This window comes from Cetorhinus maximus, unplaced genomic scaffold, assembly GCF_964194155.1.
Source record: "Cetorhinus maximus unplaced genomic scaffold, sCetMax3.hap1.1 HAP1_SCAFFOLD_2580, whole genome shotgun sequence".
Classification (NCBI taxonomy): domain Eukaryota; kingdom Metazoa; phylum Chordata; class Chondrichthyes; order Lamniformes; family Cetorhinidae; genus Cetorhinus; species Cetorhinus maximus.
The window spans coordinates 17,603-42,592 of NW_027598515.1; the positions used below are offsets into that span (position 1 = coordinate 17,603).

Here is a 24,990-nt window from a genome sequence, read left to right on the forward strand (position 1 = left end):
GCATTTACTGCCCATCCCTAATTGCCCCTTGAGAAAGCGGTGGTGAGCCGCTGCAGTCCATGTGGTGTAGGTACACCCGCAGTGCTGTTTGGGAGGGAGATCCAGGCTTTTGACCCAGCAACAGTGGAGGAACGACGATATAGATCACATTTAGAATGGGGGTAGGAACAGGAGACGACTCTCGGGGGACTCAAGTGTCAAAAGAGCAGCAACGTGACTGATACAAACAGGCCCCAGGCATCGCTTCCCGATCCACATGTTTATTCCCAATGTCAACATTTCAAGCAGAAAATCTACAGCCCATCAGCAACAAACACCACTCCCCGCCCCCCATCCCCCACCACACACCCCTCCCACCGCTGACGTCCTCCCACGCTAACAGGGCATTGGGGCGGGGGGAGGAAGAGGTCGTCACGGCAACAGTCCTTGACAGGTTGGGGGAGGGGCCTCTCTCAGCCAATGTAGATCCGGTGGAAGTCATTGGCCCCGAAGGCAGCGTTGCACTTGGGGCACTTGCGCTGTCGCGTGTCGTAACGGGTCTTGACGCACTCGAAGCAGAAGACGTGGAAACACTTGGTCAGCACGGCGTCCTTCTTCCTCATGTTACAGCAGGGACAGGTCAGCTTGGCCTGTCCCCGGAGAGGGGGGGAGAGAGAGAGAGAAACACAAGGTGAGATTTAACCGCCAATGACATAACAGCCCCCCTCCCTTGCCCCACTGCCCTGCACCCCAACCTGCCCCACCCCCACCATTTCACCAGAAAAAATGTCTCCGTCCCATCTGAAAAGCACCAATCCCTTTGAAAATGGACCAGTCTGTCTCCACCCCAAAAACCAAGTCAACGAATTAGTCCCATTCTAACCGCCGAAAAATGGACTGCTCCTACTCTCCTCTCCCCCAGTAACACTTCCCATCCCCCCACCCCAGATAGTAGACCCACCCAACTCCCCCACCCCCCAACTAAAAGGAATGAACTGGTCCGCCTAAATGCTTAACATTCCGCACACGCCCTGGAATATGGACTGATCCGGGATCCACCCCCACCAACACATTGGCATAAAAATGGACTGGCTTTGTCCAAGTGCTTAACGCACCCCCATCCCCTTAAAATTGATTGATCCAGTCCCTCCCATATAAAGAATATGGGCTGATCCAGCCTAGCCCCCTTCCACCCCCGACCCGCTAGGGATGTGGACTGATCCAACTCGCTCCACGGAAGACGGATTGATCCGGATACCTCAGAACATGGACCAAATCCAACTCTCCACCCAGTCGCTGGTATATCAGCTTATCAGGTGATACGTTCACAATCCCTCCTCCCCCGGCACATGGATTTGAAGGATTGCACCCCCCTCCGCCCAGTGTATGGGGGGAATTGGGATCCCCCGCATCCCAGTATGTGGACCGAGTCGACAGCCTGCTGCTCCCGGAATGTGGATCCATCCACCAAATCCCCCCCCTTCCACACTCCACCGCCCCCACCATCCCTGCCCCCACACCAGTGTCCCCTCCCCGGGTCAAATCACTCACCTTGTAATCTTTGATCTCCTCCATCAGGATCTCGTCACAGTTGGTGAACATTTCTGGCTTTTTCTGTCGCTCCAGCTTGCGACGCAGCTTCGAGATGTCTTCCTGAAACCCGAGAGAAGGGGAGGCATCAGGAAAGGCATCGCGCTCTGTCTGGGGGTTCGTCAGACCCGGACAAATCACCCTCACTCCTCACTGCTGGGTCAGTGTAGAGGAAACTTTACTCTGTATCTAACCCCGTGCTGTACCTGTCCTGGGAGTGTTTGATGGGACAGTGTAGAGGGAGCTTTACTCTGTATCTAACCCCGTGCTGTATCTGTCCAAGGAGTATTTGATGGGACAGTGTAGAGGGGGCTCTACTCTGTATCTAACCCTGTGCTGTATCTGTCCTGGGAGTGTTTGATGGGACAGTGTAGAGGGGGCTCTACTCTGTATCTAACCCCATGCTGTTCATGCCCTGGGTGTTCATAATACTGACGCTGGGTTATAATTGTCTCAGAAACTCTCTCCACGGTCACCTACCTGTGCTCGCTTGTAGTTGAAGGTTTCTTTCTCTCGGGGCCACGCTGCCCTCGATGATGTTGTTCTGAACCTCCGACAATTTCTTCTGATCCGCCTCAACCTGCACCTTCAGATCTTCAGCGAGCTGGGCAGCTTCCACTGCCTGAGTGGGTGGGGGAGGAGGGGGGGAGGAAGGTGGAGAGTGATGGAGGTGGAGAGAGATGGAAGAAGGTAGAGAGAGAGAGAGGGAGGGAAGGATGGAGGTAGAGTTAGAGAGAGAGAGAGGGAGGTAGAGAGAGAGAGAGAGGGGGAGGTAGAGAGAGAGAGAGGGGGAGGTAGAGAGAGAGAGAGAGAGAGGTAGAGAGAGAGAGGGAGGTAGAGAGAGAGAGAGGGAGGTAGAGAGAGAGAGAGGGAGGTAGAGAGAGAGAGGGAGGTAGAGAGAGAGAGGGAGGTAGAGAGAGAGAGAGGGAGGTAGAGAGAGAGGGAGAGAGGGAGGTAGAGAGAGAGAGGGAGGTAGAGAGAGAGAGGGAAGGAGCGAGAGAGGAAAGGAGAGAGAGTAGGAGGGAGGTAGAGAGAGGGCAGGAGGTAGGGGGAGAGAGAGGGAGTTACAGAGAGAGGGAGGTAGAGTCAGAGGGGGGGTAGAGAGAGAGGGAGGGAGAGAGAGGGAGGGAGAGAGAGAGGGAGGTGGAGAGGGAGGGAGTTAGAGAGAGAGAGAGGGTGGGAGAGGGAGGGAACGAGGGAGAGAGAAGCAGAGCGGGAGTGAGGCAGAACAGGAACAAGGGAGAGAGGGAACGAGAGGGAGATGGGACAAGAGGCAGAGAGTTAGGGAAAGAGAGGGAAAATGAGACCAGAGAGGGGAAGGGTGGAGAAAGGGAACAAGGGATAGAGGGGAAGATAGAGAGAGAGGAGGAGAGGGAGAGAGGGGGGGAAACAAGGGAGAGATGGGAGAGAGAGAGAGAGAGAGAGAGAAGCAGCAAGGGAAAGAGAGAGTGAGATAGAGGGGGAACAAGGAAGAGTGAGATGTGGAGAGAGGGTGGTAGAGAGGAGGGGGAGGGAGAGGAAAGGGTGGGGAACAAGGAGATGGGGAGATATAGAGAAAGAAAGAGAAAGGAAGCAATGGAGAGAGGGAGGGGGAGGGAGAGAGAGATGGGAAGAGCAGGAATGTAAGAGGGAAGGAGCGAGGGGGAGGGAGGGAGAAAGAGGCACAGCCGGAGGGAGAGATGGGACGAGAGTGGGAGAGAGTTAGAGAAAGAGAGAGGGAACGAGACAGAGAAGGGGCAGGGGGGGGTGGCGAGAGTGAATGAGGGAGGGATGGGTGGGGGTAGGGAGAGAGAGAGAAGGGAAACAAGGGAGAGACAGGAGGGAGAGAGCGAGCAAGGGACAGAGAGAGAGGGAGATGGGGGAATGAGGAAGAGCGGAATGTGGAGAAAGGGTGATAGAGAGAGGGGAGGGAGAGCGGGAACAAAGGGAGAGGGAAAGAGAGAAAGGAAGTAAGGGAGAGAGAGATGGCGAGAGCAGGAGCGTAAGAGGGAGGGAATGAGTGGCAGAGAGATAGAGAGACACAAGTAACTATGAACATGGGGCAATTGCACTAAAGCTTGTGTGTAAGAATTGATCTCCATCAGGAACTCCCGTCCCCTGGGAGTCTCTCCAGATTTTGACTTGCGCAGCCTTGGAGTAGAGCAGGCTCTGGGTCCCGGCCTCTCACCACCCTCCCCTCTCACCTTGCGTTTGTGCATGTCTAGGGTCTGGGTGCGAAGTGACAGCTCCTTTTCAATGGCCGTGAGGTTAGTCTGTAGTAACTGTTCCTTTTCCTCTAACTTCTTCACAACCTGGAGCTGCGCATCGACCTAGAGAGGGAGAGAGAAAGAGGGAATGGAGAGTGAGGTCAGAGAGAGGGAGAGAAACAACACAGCAAAACTGAGTGAGCAAAGGTGCAAGAAAGAGAAAGTGAGAAAATAGAAAAAGAGTGAGAGAAAACATATAGGAGAGAGACAAAGAAAACAGAGAACAAAGAGGGAGGGAGTAATCATAGAGTCATAGAGTTATACAGCACAGAAACAGCCCTTAGGCCCATCATGTCCCTGCTGCCCATCAAGCACCTAGCTATTCTAATCCCATTTTCCAGCACTTGGCCCATAGCCCTGTATGCCATGGGGTTTCAATGCTCATCTAAATACTTCATAAATGTTGTGAGGGTTCCTGCCTCTACCACCCCCTCAGGTAGTGTGTTCCAACCACCCTCTGGGTGAAAAACTTTTTCTTCAAATCCCCTCTAAATCTCCTGCCCCTTACCTTAAATCTATGCCCCCTGGTTATTGACACCTCCACTAAGGGGAAAAGTTTCTTCATAATCTACCCTAAATATGCCCCTTATAATTTTGTATACCTCTATCAGGTTACCACTCAGCCTTCTCTGCTCTAAGGAAAACAACCCTAGCCTATCCAGTCTCTCTTCATAGCTAAAACACTCCAGCCCAGGCAACATCCTGGTGAATCTCCTCTGCACCTTCTCCAGCGTTTTCAAGTGCTCATCTAAATACTTTTTAAATGTTGTGAGGGTTCCTGCCTCAACCACCCCCTCAGGCAGTGTGTTCCAGGTTCCAGTGTGTTCACATCCTCCCTACAGTGTGGCAGCCAGAACAGCACACACTACTCCAGCTGTGGCCTAACCAGCGTTTTATACAGCTCCAACATAACCTCCCTGCTCTTATATTCTATGCCTCGCCTAATAAAGGCAAATACCCCATATGCCTTCTTAACCACCTTATCTACCTGTGCTGCTGCCTTCAGGGATCTATGGACATGTACACCAATGGCAGAGGGAGAAGAGAGAGAGAGAGAGAGTGGGGGGAGAAAGAAAATAGAGCAAGAGAGAGAACGGAGCGAGAGAGAGAGAACAGAGCGAGAGAGCGAGAATGGAGCGAGAGACAGACAAAATGGAGTGTGAAAGGGAGAGAGAGAGAACGGAGTGAGAAAGGGAAGGAGAACGAAGCGAGAGAGAGAGAGGACGGAGCGAGAGAGAGAGAGAGAGAAAGGACGGAGCGAGAGAGAGAGAGGACGGAGCGAGAGAGAGAGAGGACGGAGCGAGAGAGAGAGAGGACGGAGCGAGAGAGAGAGAGAGAGAGAGGACGGAGCGAGAGAGAGAGAGAGGACGGAGCGAGAGAGAGAGAGAGAGAGGACGGAGCGAGAGAGAGAGAGAGAGAGGACGGAGCGAGAGAGAGAGGACGGAGCGAGAGAGAGAGAGAGAGGACGGAGCGAGAGAGAGAGAGAGAGAGGACGGAGCGAGAGAGAGAGAGAGAGAGGACGGAGCGAGAGAGAGAGAGAGAGAGGACGGAGCGAGAGAGAGAGAGAGAGAGAGGACGGAGCGAGAGAGAGAGAGGACGGAGCAAGAGAGAGAGAGAGAGAGGACGGAGCGAGAGAGAGAGCGAGAGAGAGAGAGGACGGAGCGAGAGCGAGAGAGGACGGAGCGGGAGAGAGAGAGGACGGAGCGGGAGAGAGAGAGGACGGAGCGAGAGAGAGAGAGAGAGGACGGAGTGAGAGAGAGAGAGAGAGGACGGAGCGAGAGAGAGAGAGAGGACGGAGCGAGAGAGAGAGAGGACGGAGCGAGAGAGAGAGGACGGAGCGAGAGAGAGAGGACGGAGCGAGAGAGAGAGAGGACGGAGCGAGAGAGAGAGGACGGAGCGAGAGAGAGAGAGAGAGAGAGAGAGAGAGAGAACAGAGCAAGAAAGGGAGGGAGAATGAAGCGAGAGAGAACAGAGCGAGAGAGGAGAATGGAGCAAGTGAGAGAGAGAGAGAATAGAGTGAGAGAGAGAGAGAATGGAGCGAGCGAGAGAGAGAGAACAGCAAGAAAGGGAGGGAGAATGAAGCGAGAGAGAGAGAGGACAGAGCGAGAGAGAGAGAGAGAATGGGGCGAGCGAGAGAGAGAGAAAAGAAATGGAGTGAGAGAGAGAACAGAGCGAGCAAGAGAGCGAGAGAACGGAGTGAGAGAGAGAGAAACGGAGTGAGAGAGAGAGAAACGGAGTGAGAGAGAGAGAAACGGAGTGAGAGAGAGAGAAACAGAGTGAGAGAGAGAGAAACAGAGTGAGAGAGAGAGAAACAGAGTGAGAGAGAGAGAAACGGAGTGAGAGAGAGAGAAACGGAGTGAGAGAGAGAGAAACGGAGTGAGAGAGAGAGAACAGAGCGAGCGAGAGAGAGTGAGAGAACGGAGTGAGAGAGAATGGGGACAGAGAGAGAAAATGGAGGGAGGACAAGGGAGAGAACGGAGCAGGAGAGAGAGAGAGCGAGAGAACAGTGCAAGAGAGCGAGAAAATGAAGCGAGAGAGAGAAAAAAGAGAGAGAGAAAATGGAGCGAGAGAGAGACAAAGAGAACGGGCTGAGAAGAGAGAACCAAATGAGCGGGAGAGGGGGAAGCAGGGAGAGGGGGAAGTGGGGAGAGAGAGAACGGGGAGAATAAGACAACAAGAATTGAGAACAGACTGAGAGACAGCGGAGACAAGCTGAAAGAGAAAGAAAGAAGAGTGAGAACAAAGAGAAAGGGAAAACAAGAGAAAGCAGAGAAAGAATTGAGAGAGGGAGTAGAGAAGAGAGAGGAGGGAATAGAGAAAGGGAGAGAGAAAAGAGAAGTGAGGGAGAGAGGCAGCGAGAAGACAGAATGAACAAAGCAGAGAGAAAACAGTGTGGGGAAATGGATAGAAGAAGAGTGGGAGGGAAGAGTTAACAGGGGAATGGAGGGAAGGTTGTTAGTGGGAGATGGAGGGATGAATGTTCATGGGGGACAGAGGGAGGGGTGTTGACGGGGACAGAGGGAGGGATGTTGACGGGGACAGAGGGAGGGATGTTAATGGGGACAGAGGGAGGGATGTTAATGGGGGACAGAGGGAGGGGTGTTAATGGGGGACAGAGGGAGGGATGTTGATGGGGACAGAGGGAGGGATGTTGATGGGGACAGAGGGAGGGATGTTGATGGGGACAGAGGGAGGGGTGTTGATGGGGACAGAGGGAGGGATGTTGATGGGGACAGAGGGAGGGATGTTGATGGGGACAGAGGGAGGGGTGTTGATGGGGACAGAGGGAGGGATGTTGATGGGGACAGAGGGAGGGATGTTGATGGGGACAGAGGGAGGGCTGTTGATGGGGACAGAGGGAGGGATGTTGATGGGGACAGAGGGAGGGATGTTCATAGGTGACAGAGGGAGGGATGTTGATGGGGACAGAGGGAGGGATGTTGATGGGGACAGAATGAAGGATGTTGATGGGGACAGAGGGAGGGATGTTGATGGGGACAAAGGGAGGAATGTTGACGGGGACAGAGGGAGGGATGTTGACGGGGACAGAGGGAGGGATGTTGATGGGGGACAGAGGGAGGGATGTTGATGGGGACAGAGGGAGGGATGTTGATGGGGACAGAGGGAGGGATGTTGATGGGGACAGAGGGAGGGATGTTGATGGGGACAGAGGGAGGGATGTTGACGGGGACAGAGGGAGGGATGTTGATGGGGACAAAGGGAGGGATGTTGAAGGGGATAGAGGGAGGGATGTTGATGGGGGACAGAGGGAGGGATGTTGATGGGGGACAGAGGGAGGGATGTTGATGGGGACAGAGGGAGGGATGTTGATGGGGACAGAGGGAGGGATGTTGATGGGGACAGAGGGAGGGATGTTGACGGGGACAGAGGGAGGGATGTTAAGAGGGGGAGAGGTGCCTTTTACAGTCAGTCACAGCGACCTGGGTTTTTAAGGTCAAGACTTGGTCTCCCAGCTCCTCCTTCTCCTCCTTCAGCAGTTTGTGGATCTGGTTGGATTTGATTCGCTCAGACATCAGCTTGAAGTTGGGTCATCCTTCTCTCGAAGCTGCTGCATCAGGCGGATATTCTGTTCTTGCATGTCCTCAAACGCCTGGCCTGTCACATCCATCTCCGACAGGAGAGCTTCCTCCTCCTGGGAGAGAGGGAGACAGAGTGCAAGAGGTGGGGAGAGAGTAAGAGAGACAGTGTCAGCTCCTGTACGGCCCGCGTGTGTCTCAGTGTCAGCTCCTGTACGGCCCGCGTGTGTCTCAGTGTCAGCTCCTGTACGGCCCGTGTGTGTCTCAGTCTCAGCTCCTGTACGGCCCGTGTGTGTCTCAGTCTCAGCTCCTGTACGGCCCGTGTGTGTCTCAGTGTCAGCTCCTGTACGGCCCGTGTGTGTCTCAGTGTCAGCTCCTGTACGGCCCGTGTGTGTCTCAGTGTCAGCTCCTGTACGGCCCATGTGTGTGTCTCAGCTCCTGTACAGCCCGTGTGTGTCTCAGTGTCAGCTCCTGTACGGCCCGTGTGTGTCTCGGTCTCAGCTCCTGTACGGCCCGTGTGTCTCTCAGTGTCAGCTCCTGTACGGCTCGTGTGTCTCAGTGTCAGCTCCTCTCACCCCCATCCCTGTCTCTCTCTCTCTTTCCCGTCTCTCTCTCTCTCTCTTCCCCGTCTCTCTCTCCCTCTCTTCCCCTTCTCTCTCTCTCTCCCGTCTCTCTCTCTCTTCCCCGTCTCTCTCTCTTCCCCGTCTCTCTCTCTTCCCCGTCTCTCTCTCTTCCCCGTCTCTCTCTCTTCCCCGTCTCTCTCTCTTCCCCGTCTCTCTCTCTTCCCCGTTTCTCTCTCTCTCTCTCTTCCCCGTCTCTCTCTCTCTCTCTCTTCCCCGTCTCTCTCTCTCTCTCTCTTCCCCGTCTCTCTCTCTCTCTCTTCCCCGTCTCTCTCTCTCTCTCTTCCCCGTCCCCGTCTCTCTCTCTCTCTCTTCCCCGTCTCTCTCTCTCTCTCTTCCCCGTCTCTCTCTCTCTCTCTTCCCCGTCTCTCTCTCTCTCTCTTCCCTGTCTCTCTCTCTCTCTTCCCCGTTTCTCTCTCTCTCCCTCTTCCCCGTCTCTCTCTCTCCCTCTTCCCCGTCTCTCTCCCCCTCTTCCCCGTCTCTGTCTCTCTCTCCCCGTCTCTCTCTCTCTTCCCCGTCTCTGCTCTCTCTTCCCCGTCTCTCTCTCTCTCTCTCTTCCCCGTCTCTCATCTCTCTCTCCCCGTCTCTCTCTCTCTTCCCCGTCTCTCTCTCTCTTCCCCGTCTCTCTCTCTCTCTTCCCCGTCTCTCTCTCTCTCTTCCCCGTCTCTCTCTCTCTCTCTCTCTTCCCCGTCTCTCTCTCTCTCTCTCTTCCCCGTCTCTCTGTCTCTCTCTCTTCCCCGTCTCTCTCTCTCTCTTCCCCGTCTCTCTCTCTCTCTCTCTCCCCGTCTCTCTCTCTCTCTCTCTCTCTTCCCCGTCTCTCTCTCTCTTCCCCCAGTCTCTCTCTCTCTCTCTTCCCCCAGTCTCTCTCTCTCCCTCATGTCTCTCTTTCTCACTCTCTCTCATCTCGCTCTCTCTCTTCCACTCTCCTCCTATCTTGCTCTCTCCTTCTCGGATTTGACCCTTCACCCTGACCCTCTCACCTGCTTGGCCATGGCAACTTTTTTGAGCATGTGCTCCATCTGCTCGTCCACCAGCTTCATCCGACGCAGAGCCTCCACGTCTGCGATCTTCTTCCCCTCATGTCTCTCCTTCTCCTCCAGTTCCTTCAGACGCTGCCTCAGGTTGTCCAACTGGAACGGGATCACTGACGGTCAGAGAGAGGGAGCTGGAGGGGGCAGGGGGCTCTCCCTTTCCCAGGGTAACCACCCGGCTCCCAGTCCCATCACCACGGTGGTCACGCCAGCTCCCCGCCCTGTTCCCACAGTAACCACTGCAGCTCCCCGCCCTGTTCCCATAGTAACCACCGCAGCTCCCCGCCCTGTTCCCATAGTAACCACCGCAGCACCCCGTCCTGTTCCCATAGTAACCACTGCAGCACCCCGCCCTGTTCCCATAGTAACCACCGCAGCTCCCCGTCCTGTTCCCATAGTAACCACTGCAGCTCCCCGCCCTGTTCCCATAGTAACCACCGCAGCTCCCCGCCCTGTTCCCATAGTAACCACCGCAGCTCCCCGCCCTGTTCCCATAGTAACCACCGCAGCTCTCTGCCCTGTTCCCATAGTAACCACCGCAGCTCCCCGTCCTGTTCCCATAGTAACCACCGCAGCTCCCCGTCCTGTTCCCATAGTAACCACCGCAGCTCCCCGTCCTGTTCCCATAGTAACCACCGCAGATCCCCGTCCTGTTCCCATAGTAACCACCGCAGCTCCCCGTCCTGTTCCCATAGTAACCCCCGCAGCTCCCCGCCCTGTTCCCATAGTAACCACCGCAGCCCAACGTCCTGTTACCATAGTAACCACCGCAGCTCAACGTCCTGTTCCCATAGTAACCACCGCAGCTCCCCGCCCTGTTCCCATAGTAACCACCGCAGCTCCCCGCCCTGTTCCCATAGTAACCACCGCAGCTCCCCGCCCTGTTCCCATAGTAACCACCGCAGTTCCCCGTCCTGTTCCCATAGTAACCCCCGCAGCTCCCCGTCCTGTTCCCATAGTAACCACCGCAGCTCCCCGTCCTGTTCCCATAGTAACCACCGCAGCTCCCCGTCCTGTTCCCATAGCAACCACCGCAGCTCCCCGTCCTGTTCGCATAGCAACCACCGCAGCTCCCCGTCCTGTTCCCATAGTAACCCCTGCAGCTCAACGTCCTGTTCCCATAGTAACTGCCGCAGCTCCCCGTCCTGTTCCCATAGTAACCCCCGCAGCTCAACGTCCTGTTCCCATAGTAACCACCGCAGCTCCCCGCCCTGTTCCCATAGTAACCACCGCAGCCCAAGGTCCTGTTACCACAGTAACCACCGCAGCTTCCCGTCCTGTTCCCATAGCAACCACCTCAGCTCCCCGTCCTGTTCCCATAGTAACCACCGCAGCTCCCCGCCCTGTTCCCATAGTAACCACCGCAGTGCCCCGCCCTGTTCCCATAGTAACCACTGCAGCTCCCCGCCCTGTTCCCATAGTAACCACTGCAGCTCCCCGTCCTGTTCCCATAGTAACCACTGCAGCACCCCGTCCTGTTCCCACGGAGAGAGACTCCCTCTTTAAACAGGGTCCCTGACGGAGAGAGACTCCCTCTTTAAACAGGGTCCCTGACGGAGAGAGACTTCCTCTTTAAACAGGGTCCCTGACGGAGAGAGACTCCTTCTTTAAACAGGGTCCCTGACGGAGAGAGACTCCCTCTTTAAACAGGGTCCCTGACGGAGAGAGACTCCCTCTTTAAACAGGGTCCCTGACGGAGAGAGACTCCCTCTTTAAACAGGGTCCCTGACGGAGAGAGACTCCCTCTTTAAACAGGGTCCCTGACGGAGAGAGACTCCCTCTTTAAACAGGGTCCCTGACGGAGAGAGACTCCCTCTTTAAACAGGGTCCCTGACGGAGAGTAACTCCCTCTTTAAACAGGGTCCCTGACGGAGAGAGACTCCCTCTTTAAACAGGGTCCCTGACGGAGAGAGACTCCTTCTTTAAACAGGGTCCCTGACGGAGAGAGACTCCCTCTTTAAACAGGGTCCCTGACGGAGAGAGACTCCCTCTTTAAACAGGGTCCCTTACGGAGAGAGACTCCCTCTTTAAACAGGGTCCCTGACGGAGAGAGACTCCTTCTTTAAACAGGGTCCCTGACGGAGAGAGACTCCCTCTTTAAACAGGGTCCCTGACGGAGAGAGACTCCCTCTTTAAACAGGGTCCCTGACGGAGAGAGACTCCCTCTTTAAACAGGGTCCCTGACGGAGAGTAACTCCCTCTTTAAACAGGGTCCCTGACGGAGAGAGACTCCCTCTTTAAACAGGGTCCCTGACGGAGAGAGACTCCCTCTTTAAACAGGGTCCCTGACGGAGAGAGACTTCCTCTTTAAACAGGGTCCCTGACGGAGAGAGACTCCTTCTTTAAACAGGGTCCCTGACGGAGAGAGACTCCCTCTTTAAACAGGGTCCCTGACGGAGAGAGACTCCCTCTTTAAACAGGGTCCCTGACGGAGAGAGACTCCTCTTTAAACAGGGTCCCTGACGGAGAGAGACTCCCTCTTTAAACAGGGTCCCTGACGGAGAGAGACTCCCTCTTTAAACAGGGTCCCTGACGGAGAGAGACTCCCTCTTTAAACAGGGTCCCTGACGGAGAGAGACTCCCTCTTTAAACAGGGTCCCTGACGGAGAGAGACTCCTTCTTTAAACAGGGTCCCTGACGGAGAGAGACTCCCTCTTTAAACAGGGTCCCTGACGGAGAGAGACTCCCTCTTTAAACAGGGTCCCTGACGGAGAGAGACTCCCTCTTTAAACAGGGTCCCTGACGGAGAGTAACTCCCTCTTTAAACAGGGTCCCTGACGGAGAGAGACTCCCTCTTTAAACAGGGTCCCTGACGGAGAGAGACTCCCTCTTTAAACAGGGTCCCTGACGGAGAGAGACTCCCTCTTTAAACAGGGTCCCTTACGGAGAGAGACTCCCTCTTTAAACAGGGTCCCTGACGGAGAGAGACTCCCTCTTTAAACAGGGTCCCTGACGGAGAGTAACTCCCTCTTTAAACAGGGTCCCTGACGGAGAGAGACTCCCTCTTTAAACAGGGTCCCTGACGGAGAGAGACTCCCTCTTTAAACAGGGTCCCTGACGGAGAGAGACTCCCTCTTTAAACAGGGTCCCTGACGGAGAGAGACTCCCTCTTTAAACAGGGTCCCTGACGGAGAGTAACTCCCTCTTTAAACAGGGTCCCTGACGGAGAGAGACTCCCTCCTTAAACAGGGTCCCTGACGGAGAGAGACTCCTTCTTTAAACAGGGTCCCTGACGGAGAGAGACTCCTTCTTTAAACAGGGTCCCTGACGGAGAGAGACTCCCTCTTTAAACAGGGTCCCTTACGGAGAGAGACTTCCTCTTTAAACAGGGTCCCTGACGGAGAGAGACTCCTTCTTTAAACAGGGTCCCTGACGGAGAGAGACTCCCTCTTTAAACAGGGTCCCTGACGGAGAGAGACTTCCTCTTTAAACAGGGTCCCTGACGGAGAGAGACTCCCTCTTTAAACAGGGTCCCTGACGGAGAGAGACTCCCTCTTTAAACAGGGTCCCTGACGGAGAGAGACTCCCTCTTTAAACAGGGTCCCTGACGGAGAGAGACTCCCTCTTTAAACAGGGTCCCTGACGGAGAGAGACTCCCTCTTTAAACAGGGTCCCTGACGGAGAGAGACTCCCTCTTTAAACAGGGTCCCTGACGGAGAGAGACTCCCTCTTTAAACAGGGTCCCTGACGGAGAGAGACTCCCTCTTTAAACAGGATCCCTGACGGAGAGAGACTCCCTCTTTAAACAGGGTCCCTGACGGAGAGAGACTCCCTCTTTAAACAGGGTCCCTGAAGGAGAGAGACTCCCTCTTTAAACAGGGTGCCTGACGGAGAGAGACTCCCTCTTTAAACAGGGTCCCTGACGGAGAGAGACTCCCTCTTTAAACAGGGTCCCTGATGGCGTGATACTCCCTCTTTAAACAGGGTCCCTGACTGGCAGACCACGTCTTTAGGGGAGTTAAACTTGACCAGGAGACTGTTCAGGCTGCACACAAACAAATACACGAATTAGGAGCAGGACTAGACCACTCGGCCCCTCAAGCCTGCTCCGCCATTCAATAAGATCATGGCTGGTCTGATTTTAACTTCATATTCCTGCCTACTCTTGACAGCCTTTCACCCCCTTGCTCAGCAAGAAATTATCTACCTCTGCCTTAAAAATATTCAAAGACTCTGCTTCAACCACCTTTCGAGAATTCCAAAGCCTCACGACCCTCTGAAAGAAAAAAAATTCTCCTCACCTCTGTCTTAAAGGGGCGACCCCTCACTTTTAAACAGTGACCCCTAGTTCTAGATTCCTGCACAAGAGGAAACATCCCCTTCGCATCCACCCTGACCAGGCCCCTCAGTTCGTGTGTGCAGCTCTGTCTCCATGCGATACAAAGAAGGTAGAAGCACCGGGCAAAGTGTGAATATAATTCATAGTCTAGTAGCAGAACTGAGAGATTGCAGCAATGGGAAAGATTAAACAGGCTGGAGCTTTTATCTTTCGATAAGAGAAGACTGAGAGGTGATCCGATAGGGGCCTTTAAAATGATGAATGGTTTCGATTGGCTCAATGCGGACACAACATTACGAGTTGTGTGGGAATCCAAAACTAGAAGCTGAAAATACAGGGTGGTCACCGATACTCGCGGCTGATCGTCAACCTCAACCCAAAACACCCACACTATCCCTCGATTCCCTCAGTGCCCGAGAATCTCTCTCTTGAACATATTCAATGACTGGACATCCACAGCCCTCCGGGGTGGAGAACTCCAAAGAGTCACCACCCTCCGAGTGAAGAAATTCCTCCTCATCTCAGTTCAAAATGTCCGACCCTGTATCCTGAGCCTGTGACCCTCGTTCTAGACTCTCCAGCTGGGGGGGGGAAAACAGCCTCTCAGCATCTACCCTGAACTAGCTGCACCCCTAGCCAAGCTGTTCCAGTACAGCTACAACACTGGCATCTGGCCGGCAATGTGGAAAATTGCCCAGGTATGTCCTGTGCACAAAATGCAGGACAAATCCAACCCGGCCAAACACCAGTCGACTCTTGACCATCAGTAAAGTGATGGAAAGCAGTGTGTACCATCTACAAGATGCACTGCAGGAACTCACCAAGGTTCCTTAGGCACCTTCCAAACCCACGATTTCTACCATCTAGAAGGACAAGGGCAGCAGACACATGGGAACACCACCACCTGCAACTCCCCTCCAAGCCACTCACCATCCTGGCTTGGAAATATATCGTCGTTCCTTTACTGTTGCTTTGACAAAATCCTGGAACTCCCTCCCTAACAGCACTGTGGGTGTACCAAACCACATGGACTGCATGTGGTTCAAGAAGGCAGCTCACCACCAACTTCTCAAGGGCAACTAGGGATGGGCAATAAATGCTGGCCCAGCCAGCGAAACCCACATCCCATGGATGGACAAAAGAAAAGTGCTGTCAGCAGTGTTATTAAGCGGCACTTACTCAGCAATGACCTGCTCACTTGATGCTCAGTTTGGGTTCTGCTAGGGTCACTCAGCTCCTGACCTCACTGCAGCTTTGGTCCAAACATGGACAAGCAGCTGAACTCCCGAGGTGAGGTGAGAGTGACTGCCCTTGATAGCAAGGCTGTATTTGACCGAGCGAGGCATCAAGGAGCCCTAGCAAAACTGGAGTCAATGGGAATCAGGGGGAAACGGGTTGTTGGTCAATCATCTCAGCTCCAGGACATCACTGCAGGAGTTCCGCAGGGTAGTGTCCTCGGCCCAGCCATCATCAGCTGCTTCATCTATGACCTTCCCTGTATAAGGTCAGAAGTGGGGATGTTCGCTGATGATTGCACAATGTTCAGCACCATTCGCAACTCCTCAGTTAGTGAAGCAGTTGTGCCCATATGCAGCTAGACATTCAGGTTGTCCCCCTCCACCCACCACAATGACCCTTGTCCACCCTCTTGCCCTCACCTCCGCTTTCGCCCTCTTCTCCGATGCCATCAGTTGAACTTTGTCTCGCTGCTCCTTTGGTGATGAACGGTACATGTCCAACAAGAGTTTCATCTCCTTCTGGCTCTCCTGAGCTCTCCTGTGGACAAGGAATGGTAGCACAGTGGTTAGGTTGCTGGACTAGCAGTCCAGAGGCACTAAGCTAATCCCAAAGACACGAGTTCAAATCGAACTACAGCAGCCGGTGGGGGGGGGGAGGCAGGTGGAGAGAGAGGGATTTAAATTCAGATCATTAAATTAAAAGCTCGTCTCACGAATGGCGACTACCGGACTGTGATAAAGACCCATTGGTTCAATAAGGAAATCTGCTGCCTTTACCTGTCACTCAAAACCCACATCAACATGGCTGATTCTTTAACTGCTCCCCTGAAATGGACCCAGTCACTCAGTTGTATTCAAGAGGTTCTCAAGGATAATAAATGCTGGTCTTGTCAATGACACCCACATCCCATGAATGAGTTAAGTTGGGGAACAAAGAGGGGGTGAAAGTCCACAATGTTCAAAAACCTCGTGTCAGACTTCAGATATTCCACATTTAGAACACTGTACACAATTCCAGTCTCCATATCCCCGGGTTATTCCACACTTGGAACACCGTGCACAGTTTTGCTTTCCATGTACCTTGGTTATTCTACGCTTTTAGTACTGTATATCGTTCTGGTTTCCGTATACCTTAGTTAGGCCACACTTGGAACACTGCACATAACTGGTCTCCATATACCTTGGTTAGACCATACTTGAAGCACTCTGTACATTTAACCTTTGTATCACACAAGTGCCAGGCAATCACAGTATCCAACAAGAGAGAATCTGACCGTCTCCCCTTGTCATTCATTGGCAGTACCATCGCTGAATCCCTCACAATCAACACCTTGGGGGGTTAACCATTAACCAGAAACTGAACTGGACCAGTCATATAAATACTGTGGCTACAAGCGCAAGTTAGAGGCTGGGAATTCTTTGGCAAGGAACTCACCTCCTGACACCCCAAAGCCTGTCCATCATTGTCAGGAGTGAGATGGAATACTCCCACTTGCCTGGATGAGTGCAGCTCCAACAACACTCAAGAAGCTCGACACCGTCCAAGACAAAGCAGCCTGCTCGATCAGCATCCCATCCACAACCTCCAAAATTCACTCCCTCCACCACTGATGCACAGTAGCAGCAGTGTGTGCCATCTACAAGGTGCACTGCAGAAACTCACCAAGTCTCCTTAGACAGCACCTTGCAAACCCACAACCTCTACCACCTAGAAGGACAAGGGCAGCAGACACATGGGAACACCACCACCTGGAAGTTCCCCTCCAAATCACTCACCATCCTGACTTGGAAATATATCGCCATTCCTTCACTGTCACTGGGTCAAAATCCTGGAACTCCCTCCCCAACAGCACAGTGGGTGTACCTACACCACATGGACTGCAGTGGTTCAAGAAAGCGGCTCACCATCACCTTCTCAAGGGCATTAGGGTCGCATGAACGAATAAATAAAGTTCTAGTCTCCATATAGCTTGGCTATTCCACACTTGGAGCACTGCACACGGTTCATATATAGAATCTACAACCATTAACTTACTTCAGTTCCCCTCGGAGCTGTTTGACCATCTCCGCCTCCTTCTTCTTGGCATCTTCAGGTTTGCTCCTCTCTCTCTCCTTCTCCGCCTTGTCTTTCTCTCGCTCCTTCTCTGCCTCTTTCTCTCTCCCCTTTTCCCTGGCCCTCTCCCTCTCCTTCTCCCGTCTCTCTCGCTCCCGCTCTTTTTCTTTCTCCTCCTCTTGTTGCTGTTTTCTGGCCTTGGCTGCCTCAGCCTCCTCTTTCTCCCTCTTGCTGCCGGCTTCCTCAGGCTCCTGCTTGACCTCCGGAGGTTCCTCCTTGACCGGCTCGGCTCCGGCCTGAAGCTGTGATCCGCTGGCTCCCCGTGATCGGACCTGGAAGAGGAATAGGAAAGTTGGGGGTGGGGGGGGGGTGCGGGTTAGAATTCACTTTCGGCAAGGACGGGGTTAGTCAATGTAAACAGTGCTCACACCGAAACCCACCCCGCCACGCACCTCATCTGCTCCCAGTACGGAGTCAGGAAAGGCCCAGGCTCCGGCCTATGCTGGCTTCACCGATCTCACCTGGCTCTGGAGAGGAGATTTACCAGAATGGGCCCAGGGATGAGGGAGCTCAGTTAATGTGGAGAGACTGGTTGAAGCTGGGATTGTTCTCCTTAGAGCAGAGAGGGTTAAGAGGAGATTTAATTGAGGTGTTCAAAATCAGGAAGGGTTTTGATAGAGTAAATAAGGAGAAATTGTTTCCAGTGGCAGGAGGGTCAGTCAGACACAGATTGAAAATAATTAAGACAAGAACCTGAGCAGGAGATGAGGAGAATATAATTTTTTTTACACAAAGGGTTGTTAATGGTCTAGTTTAGGCTGCCTGATAGGTAAGTCATTATTGAATTTGCTTCCACTGCCCTAAGAAAGCATATCCTTGCCATGGAATGAGGGCAGCAAAGGTACATCAGACTGATCCCTGGGAGGGCAGGACTGTTGTATGAGGAGAGATTGGGCCGACTAGGCCTCTATTCACTGGGGTTTAGAAGAATGAGAGGGGATCTCATTGGAAGGTATAAAATTCTGACGGATGGACAGACTAGATGCAGGGATGATGTTTCCTCTGGCTGGGTGGGTCTAGAACCAGGGGCCATAGTCTCAGGATACGGGGTAGGCCATTTAGGACTGAGAGGAGGAGGAACTTCTTCACTCAGAGGATGGTGAACCTGTGGAATTCTCTACCAGAAGGCTGCGGAGGCCCAGTCACTGAATATGTTTGAGGAAGGAACGGGTATGGGGAGAGAGCAGGAGTACGGCGTTGAGATAGAGGATCAGCCATGATCATATTGAATGGTGGAGCAGGCTCGAAGGGCCGAATGGCCTTCTCCTGCTCCTATTTTCGAAGTTAATTGGACATGTATTTGAACAGGATGAGTTTACAGGGATACAGCTGGGGAAAGATGCATTTGGGAGATTAAACTGGACGGTTCCTTCAAAGAGTCAGCACAGATATGACGGGCCAAATGGTTGGATTTTTACTCCCCTCGTCTCGCACTGTCCGTTCCCCTGACTGTCTCTCCAGCAAGGAAGGTACAGAAATGCCACCCCCTCCCTCCACATCCACACCCCAGCTCCCCCCGATTCCCTCACTCACCATGCCCAGGTCACTGTGCATCTCCCAGACTTTCCTGCGCACCTTGGCCAGCTCTGTGTGGCTGTCCCGGAGTCGACGTTTATAACGCTGCACATCCCCCTTCAGCTGGTGGTTGTGGTTCTGGAGGCTGCTGATCAGGTGACGCATTTCCCGGTTGATGGGCCCTGAAAAGGAAGAGGAGTTAGATTGGGGTTTGGGTGAAGGTTATCCCCGAGGGCTACATGCAGCAGGGGAAGGGAGGTGTTTTCCGGAAGTGTGGGGGGTGCGGAGAAAGAGCCTTATCTAGTGTGGTCCTGAGCTCAACTCTCAGAATCTCTCCTTCACCTCTCCTTTTATTCACTCCCTTCCTTCTCCAGCTCTCCCCTTTTTTCACTCCCTTCTTCCCTCCTCCACCTCACTTTATTCCCTCACTCCTCCATCATTTTCTCCATTCTCTCTTCCTTCCAACCGTTCCTCTGTCCCCTCTTCCCCACTCCCGCCCTCCATCCTCTCCCTGCTCTCTCGCCATCACCGCCCCCATCCCCCCGCCCCGTTCTTACCTGCTTGTTCATTGGCGGCCAGCGTTTGCTCGAATTCGATTCGCAGCATTTCATATTCCTTGCGGACCTGGGCCAGCGTGTCCTCCAGTTGCATCACCTCCGTCCTCAGCTTCTTCTGCAGACCCACCTCATCCCCCTGAAACTCAGAGAGCAGCCCAGGTTACACATTGACCCCTCTCTTCACCAGGGTCACACATTGACCCCTCACCCTTCTTTCACAAGGGTCACACATTGACCCCTCACCCTTCCTTCACCAGGGTCACACATTGACCCCTCACCCTTCCTTCACCAGGGTCACACATTGACCCCTCACCCTTCCTTCACCAAGGTCACACAATGACCCCCTCACCCTCTCTTCACCAAGGTCACACAATGACCCCACACTGACCTCTCTCTGTCTAGAGCTGTCAGGTGGGAAGTCACAGAGCAAGAAAGGCCATGCTCCATCTCGGGCCTGGTGCTCAGTCAGCTGATCTCAGATACCCAGTTTGTGGCACTGAGGCCCACACACAGAGGGCGGGGCCAGGGGTATGAATCGGAGGTTGGGAGGGGAAGGGAGGGAGAGGCCACTCTCACCTCCATCTGCTCCACTTGGCGATGGTGCGTGGTTCGGGTGGCAAAGAGCAGGTTGCGGGCATCGTCCATCTGGGCCTTCAGCTGCAGGCTCTCGTTGTAAAGCACGGAGAACTGGGATTGTAGGCAGCGAAACTCCGGGGAATCCTTCGCCATCTCATTGGCAAGAGTCTTCAGCTGATCCTGGGGAGAGGAGGAGGCAGTGAACAAGGACAGGGTTAACCAGAGAGAGAGAGAGAAACAGATACATTGTCACACACCATGTCTGGCCAATAAGAGCAAACGCAGGAACAGGAGGAGGCCATTCAGCCCATCGAACCTGTTACAGAGGAACTGGAGGAGGCCATTCAGCCCATCGAACCTGTTACACAGGAACTGGAGGAGGCCATTCAGCCCATCGAACCTGTTACACAGGAACTGGAGGAGGCCATTCAGCCCATCGAACCTGTTACACAGGAACTGGAAAAGGCCATTCTCTTACAGTGTAGGGAGTTTTTGGAACTCTCTTCCTCAAAAGTCAGTGGAACCAGAGTATTTTTGAATATTGAATATTTTTAAGGCAGAGCTAGCTAGATTCTTGACTGACAAGGGGGTGAAAGGTTATCGGGGGTAGGCGGGAATGTGGGGTTGAGGTTACATCAGATCAGCCATGACCTTATTGAATGGTGGAGCAGGCTCAAGGGGTAGAGTGTTCCTATTTGGTACATTTGTGTGTTTGTATTCAGCTTTTTGAACCTGTTACACATGAACTGGAGGCCATTCAGCCCTTCGAGCTAATTCCACCTTTCAAGGAGCTGGGAGGGAGGAGTGAATAGGTGAGAGTCTGAAAGGTACTGAGGGGATCCTGGGGAGGGAGGAGGAGAGAGAAGGGAGGGGGGGGGGCGGGTTGACAGAGAAAGGGAGGATGCGGGTGGCAAGAGGAGTTGAGAGAGAGAGATCAAGGGGAGGGAGTTCAAAGGGAGAGGGAGGTTAGCGGGGAAAGGGGTATGAAGTCACCCTCAGCTTCTCGTTGTCCCCGGTAACCAGCTGGAGATCTTGTCGCATCTTCTCCAGTTCTGAGAGACGGTTCAATGCCAGCTCCTTGTTCTCTTCCAGGTCAGAGTTCATCTCTTCAAACTATAGGGAACAAACAGTTACAAGATCACCCAAAGAAACTGTCCCCTCTGACAGTGCTGCACTCCCTCAATACTGTCCCTCTGACAGTGCTGCACTCCCTCAATACTGTCCCTCTGACAGTGCTGCACTCCCTCAGTACTGACCCTCTGACAGTGCTGCACTCCCTCAGTACTGACCCTCTGACAGTGCTGCACTCCCTCAGTACTGACCCTCTGACAGTGCTGCACTCCCTCACTACTGACCCTCTGACAGTGCTGCACTCCCTCAGTACTGACCCTCTGACAGTGCTGCACTCCCTCAGTACTGACCCTCTGACAGTGCTGCACTCCCTCACTACTGACCCTCTGACAGTGCTGCACTCCCTCAGTACTGACCCTCTGACAGTGCTGCACTCCCTCAGTACTGACCCTCTGACAGTGCTGCACTCCCTCAGTACTGACCCTCTGACAGTGCTGCACTCCCTCAGTACTGACCCTGACAGTGCTGCACTCCCTCAGTACTGACCCTCTGACAGCACAGCACTCCCTCAGTACTAACCCTCTGACAGTGCTGCACTCCCTCAGTACTGACCCTCTGACAGTGCTGCACTCCCTCAGCACTGACCCTCTGACAGTGCAGCACTCCCTCAGTACTGACCCTCTGACAGCGCAGCACTCCCTCAGTACTAACCCTCTGACAGTGCTGCACTCCCTCAGTACTGACCCTCTGACAGTGCTGCACTCCCTCAGTACTGACCCTCTGACAGTGCAGCACTCCCTCAGTACTGTTAGTGTCAGTAAATCTGAAACTGGGGGCGTTTTACACAGACTTTAAGGCGGCAGGACAAGCTGACTGAGCTGATGAAAAATTATTCTGGACAACGGGTGTTTTTTTTAAGCAGGGAAATTCTGCGGAACTTTTATAAATCTCTGGTTAGACCCCAGCAGCAGGAATGTGACCAATTCTGGGCTCCACACTTTAGAAAGGCTGTCAGGGCCTTGGAGAGGGTGCAGAGGAGATTTACTAGAATGGTACCAGGGATGAGGGACACCAGCTAATGTGGAGAGAAGCTGGGATTGTTCTCCTTGGGGCAGAGAAGGTTAAGAGGGGGTTGAATTAATCTGTTCAAAATCGTGAAGGGATTTGATCGAGTACACAAGGAGAAAGTGATTGCAGTGGCAGGAGGATCAGTAACCATTAAACAGATTGAAGATAATTAGCAAAGAAACCGGAGGAGCGAGATGAGGAGAAATGTTTTTACACATCGAGTTGTTGTGACCTGGAACGTGCTGCCTGAGAGGACGGTGGGAGCAGATTCAATAATGACTTTTAAAAAGGAATTGGATAAATCCTTGGGTGGAAAATTTCTGCAGGGGAGAGTGGGACGAAATGAATAGGTCTTTCAAAGAGCCAGCACAGACATGATGGATCGAATGGCCTCCTTCTGCACTGTCTAATTCTGCACTGGGATGAATTATTCAGAGTGAGAGCGCTGTTGGGTCAGTGTTGGCACACCCAGGTTAATTCTAAGGAACACACTTGAAGGAACCAACGTGATTGTCAGAGATGGGGAGTAAAGTGGAGCTTTGACAGAGCAAGTGCCTTCAGAATCACCAAGCCCACACGTTCCCCCTGCACACCTCCCCACCACACCGACAAACCATGATACACCCCCACCCAGCGCTGGCTCTCCCAGTCTCACAGCGGCAGCAATCAGCAATACCTTCCTCGCGTTGATGGTCACTGTCCCGCCGTAGAGATTACTCGATCCCCCATAAACCTTGTAACCTTTCGATTTCACCTGGAACAGATAAGAGAGAGAGAGTAACAATAACCCTGTGCTGTACCTGTCCTGGAGTGTTGGATGGGGACAGTGTAGAGGGAGCTTTACTCTGTATCTAACCCCGTGCTGTACCTGTCCTGGGAGTGTTTGATGGGACAGTGTAGAGGGAGCTTTACTCTGTATCTAACCCCGTGCTATACCTGTCCTGGGAGTGTTTGATGGGGACAGTGTAGAGGGAGCTTTACTCTGTATCTAACCCCGTGCTGTACCTGTCCTGGGAGTGTTTGATGGGACAGTGTAGAGGGAGCTTTACTCTGTATCTAACCCGTGCTGTACCTGCCCTGGGAGTGTTTGATGGGACAGTGTAGAGGGAGCTTTACTCTGTATCTAATCCCGTGCTGTACCTGCCCTGAGAGTGTTTGATGGGGTCAGGGTAGAGGGTGCTTTACTCTGTGCTGTACCTGCTGACACTGGGTATAAAGTGGGGGACTCACTGTCAGGGTATAACTCCATTCCCCTTGCACTGTATCTAGTCCGGCCTCTTGCTCACCCGCTCCAGCACCTCCACCAGGTGCCTGTTGAGTCTCTGCTCCCGTTTGCGAATCTTGTCCGTGTCCCACTGCAGATCCTCAATTGTGGTCTGCATGTCTGACAGGCGGCTCTCTGCCTCCTCCAGCTTCGTCTGGAGCTCCGAGAACTGAGGGCGCGGAGAGTGGGAGATAGATGGGGACAGGAGGCAGTGGGGAGGGAGATAGAGGGGGAAAGGAAGGGACATCGGGACGGGGAGTAGTAGAGGAGGGAAGGGAGAGATTGGGAGGGCAGGGGAGGGGATTTAGAGACAAAGAGGAGAGGAGGTCGGGGGAGCGAGTGAGAGGAGTTTGAGGGGGGGGAAGAGTGGGGGGGGGAGGGGGGAGAGGGAGGGAGGGGGGAGAGGGAGGGAGGGGGGAGAAGAGAGGGAGGGGGGAGAAGAGAGGGATCATCATAGTTTGATTAATTCATTGGTGCAGGGGAGAGATCCCAAGAAACAACAAATAACAGATCTGAGAACGGATTTTTCAGCACATGGGGTGGATTCAGGCTCCTGGACCAAGTGTCCTCTTGAACCCTCACGTAATCGTCATCGTCTCTCCCTCGTCCTTCACCCAGGCCCCAGCCCCTCCTACTCCCCAGTCCCCGACCCCCTCCCACACCGCCTCCTCCCAAACCCCACCGCACCCCCCCCACCTCCCCAGTCCCTGTCCCTCCTCCTCGCCGTGTCTCCCGGCCTCAGCCCCTCCCACATCCCGGCACCCCACCTCTCCACGCACCCCTCTCACACACTCCCATCCCTCTCTCTCACACTGTTGCCTCCTGGGCTCCACGACCTCCGGTCCACACTCACTCCCCACCTCCTGGCCCAAGCATCTCATCAGCCCTTCCCCTCCCCTCCCAGATACATCCCCATCTGCCCCATCCTTGCCTCCTGTGACATTTTATGATGTTTCTCTCGGAGGAAGTCGGTCAGCTCCAGCAGCCTCTGGTTCTCCCTCAACAAGAGTGAGTTCAGCTCCCTCAATGCCTCTTCCAGCTGGGGCGAACCTGGGTAGTGAACAGTCACAAGTTTAAACACAGGGTCTGGGGGGAACCCTGAACAGTCACAAGTTTAAACACAGGGTCTGGTGGGAACCCTGAACAGTCTCAAGTTTAAACACAGGGTCTGGGGGGGAACCCTGAATAGTCACAAGTTTAAACACAGGGTCTGGTGGGAACCCTGAACAGTCTCAAGTTTAAACACAGGGTCTGGGGGGGAACCCTGAATAGTCACAAGTTTAAACACAGGGTCTGGGGGGAACCCTGAACAGTCACAAGTTTAAACACAGGGTCTGGGGGGGTAATCCTCAGTACTTAATGGGGGCCGGGGTGAGGGATCAGACCAGCTCAGCACTAGGCTGGGGATCGAGTGTGAGTGTGTGGTCCTCAGTACCACACTGGGTGGGAGTGAGGGATCAGCTCAGCACTAGGCTGGCGATTGAGTGTGAGTGTGTGGTCCTCAGTACCACACTGGGTGGGGTTAAGGCTTCAGCTCAGCACTAGGCTGGCGATTGAGTGTGAGCGTGTGGTCCTCAGTACCACACTGGGTGGGGGTGAGGGATCAGCTCAGCACTAGGCTGGGGATTGTGTGTGAGTGTGTGGTCCTCAGTATCACACTGGGTGGGGGTGAGGCATCAGCTCAGCACTAGGCTGGGGAGTGTGTGGGACTCTCCTTACCCTTGCTGGTGACCCACTCGACCAGCTGGTTGATCCTGAACCTCAGCTTTTCGAAGACATCGACTGTGCTGGACACGGCCAGTCTGG

General features: G+C 53.8%; 1 protein-coding gene across 1 annotated transcript; it reads right to left on the reverse strand.

Moving 5' to 3' along the window:
- Positions 1 to 344: 344 nt before the first annotated feature.
- Positions 345 to 24,984, reverse strand: LOC144677486 (E3 ubiquitin-protein ligase BRE1A-like). The gene is given in 18 exon segments (XM_078537564.1): positions 345 to 629; positions 1,531 to 1,632; positions 2,050 to 2,085; positions 2,087 to 2,191; positions 3,753 to 3,878; positions 7,757 to 7,863; positions 7,866 to 7,968; positions 9,453 to 9,602; positions 15,441 to 15,558; positions 17,056 to 17,405; positions 18,667 to 18,830; positions 19,206 to 19,341; positions 19,782 to 19,961; positions 20,775 to 20,894; positions 22,597 to 22,674; positions 23,207 to 23,353; positions 24,116 to 24,234; positions 24,904 to 24,984. Coding segments are annotated over 17 exon segments (2,211 nt in total). The 5' UTR covers positions 24,128 to 24,234; positions 24,904 to 24,984; the 3' UTR covers positions 345 to 452.
- Between the last annotated feature and the right edge of the window lie 6 nt (positions 24,985 to 24,990).